The following is a 1,943-nucleotide window of genomic DNA, read 5'->3' as shown; positions in this document are numbered from 1 at the left end:
GTCAAACCCTCCCGACAAAACCAGGGAGCGTGATTTTCGGTGAGGCCAAGTTCTGGCCCGGCGCCCGCTCACCTGGTGCGTGTTGTTGGCCAGCTTGGCGACGAAGTCCCGGCCGCCGCCGCACTCCTCGTCCTCGCCGGGCGCGCTGCGGCGCCAACGGCCGTCGCGGGGGAACGGGCCCCCGGCCGCGGCAGCGCGCAGCCCCCAGCTCACCCCGACGGGGCCGGCCCAGCGCGGCAGCGGCGCAGCGGGCGGCGGCGGCGCGTCCAGCCGGTCCTGGCCGAGGGTCGCCGGCGGCAGCAGCTGCAGGAGAAAGAGGAGGCCGAGGCCGCGGAGCCAGCGCGAGAAGCCGTCCGCAGCTCCCTGGGGCCGCTCCATCGCCGCCGAATGCCGACGCCGCTGACACCTGCCGCCCGCAGCACCCGCCCACCCCCGCCGGCGCCGCGCCACACCCCCGAGCCCAGGCCGGCGCTCCCTGGATACGCGCAGCCGGGCCTCTCCGCCCCCATAGGCTGGCCGCCTGTCCTTCTTTCCCGGGCCACTCCTCATTGGCTCGCGTCGCCTCCGGCTTCGGGGTCCTGGATTCGGATGCCAAGGTGCGGGACTGATTGGCTGGAACGCGGCAGAGCCCGCTGAGGTCATCCCCCCTCGTCCGGCGTCGCTGCGGCCGGCCTTCCAGAGTTCGCGCAAAAGCTTTCCCCGCCTTCCCGCGAAGCCCCCGCTCCGTGGCCTCGCGACCCCTCGCTGCTTCTCTAGCACCCTCAAGTTGGGGCTGGGTCACCCCTTATGTCCGCCAGAGACACCCCTAAAATCGCTTCAAGCGAGGCAGCGCCTGGAAAATCTCAGGGAATCCCTGAGCTCGCTTAGCTGGAAAAGGGGGCTTCGTCACGAACCAGCGCTTCAGGTTTTCAACCCCCGCTCTCTGGAGCGCCCATTGTCTGCTGAGGCAGCCGCCCTGCTGCCGAGAAGGTGAATGCGGACTAAAGTGGGCCAGATCCTACGGAGGCAGATACACATCAGGACGTCCGTGACTCAGGCAAGCCTGAAGAAAAGTCTTCCCACCACGTTTGGCCTCTCTTGCCTTCCTCTTCTGCGGGGAGGCAGGCCAAAGGCGGAATTCCTTATTGGTTTTCCAGTGTAGCTTGGCATTCGGCGCAGGTAAAAGGAAGCAAGAGAATTGCCCAATACTTTCTCATTTCACGAGATGCATATTTATCTTTACAAAGTAAGTGTCTTAACCCTGCAGCGAGCGCTTCGCACAAGTTTGGTTCCACATATTATGCCCTGTAAATTAGCATCCCGCCTCCATGAAACAAAAACCCCTCCGCTCCCCTGCTGCCCTCCACAGCAGAAACTGGGCACACAACTTCTAGAACGTGCAGCGCAGGTAAAACCAGTTCTGAATCCTTAACCCTTACTGGCTCCATCCCTTTAGAATGCTAGAAGCTGTTCAGTAGAAAAGGTAGCAAGTAGAAAGATACAAAATATGCAAAACGCTACAACTCAAATTAAGCAACTGAAAATTACTTTTAACTATAAAACTGGCTTTAAATCCAAATGAGGGCATATTCGTTGTAGAGCAAAATGGTGCAGTGCATCCAACCCAATATTTACATCAAAATACTTCAGGTCATGTTAACTTGCAAACAAAAAGATTTACAAATTTGCATTTCTTCCAAAACAACCATAGTAAAATGTGAAAAGTGAAAAATGTTTTTGAATGCCACCTGAGCAGGATGGTAAAATCACCAGAATAGTCCTCCAAGTTCTCAGCTACTGGACTGACAAGATAAAGCTGATGAAAACTGGCGAATAATTTGTTCCTTTCCATAACTACTATGTGTCAGATTATTTTAAAAAATAGATTATTTTTTAATCTATGCCAAGTATGGAGTAGATCACAAGACAGTCAGTTCCAGTAGCATGTGATTAGTTAGGGGGAG

General features: G+C 56.5%; 1 protein-coding gene across 3 annotated transcripts in view; it reads right to left on the bottom strand.

Moving 5' to 3' along the window:
- Positions 1-421, bottom strand: part of SORT1 (sortilin 1) — a 70,927-nt gene extending 70,506 nt beyond the window's left edge. Inside the window, exon 1 of one of the 3 annotated variants that reach the window (XM_012648536.1) lies at positions 73-421. In XM_012648536.1, coding sequence (XP_012503990.1) covers positions 73-378 — 306 coding nt within the window. In that variant the 5' untranslated portion in view covers positions 379-421. The remainder of the gene's footprint in view (positions 1-72) is intronic. The other 2 variants (XM_012648535.1, XM_012648537.1) reach the window with 2 other exon arrangements.
- Between the last annotated feature and the right edge of the window lie 1,522 nt (positions 422-1,943).

Source organism: Propithecus coquereli, unplaced genomic scaffold (assembly GCF_000956105.1).
Source record: "Propithecus coquereli isolate 6110/MARCELLA unplaced genomic scaffold, Pcoq_1.0 Scaffold289, whole genome shotgun sequence".
NCBI lineage: Eukaryota > Metazoa > Chordata > Mammalia > Primates > Indriidae > Propithecus > Propithecus coquereli.
Note: the sequence above shows the minus strand (reverse complement) of the source record. Positions and strands in the feature narration are given on the sequence as shown.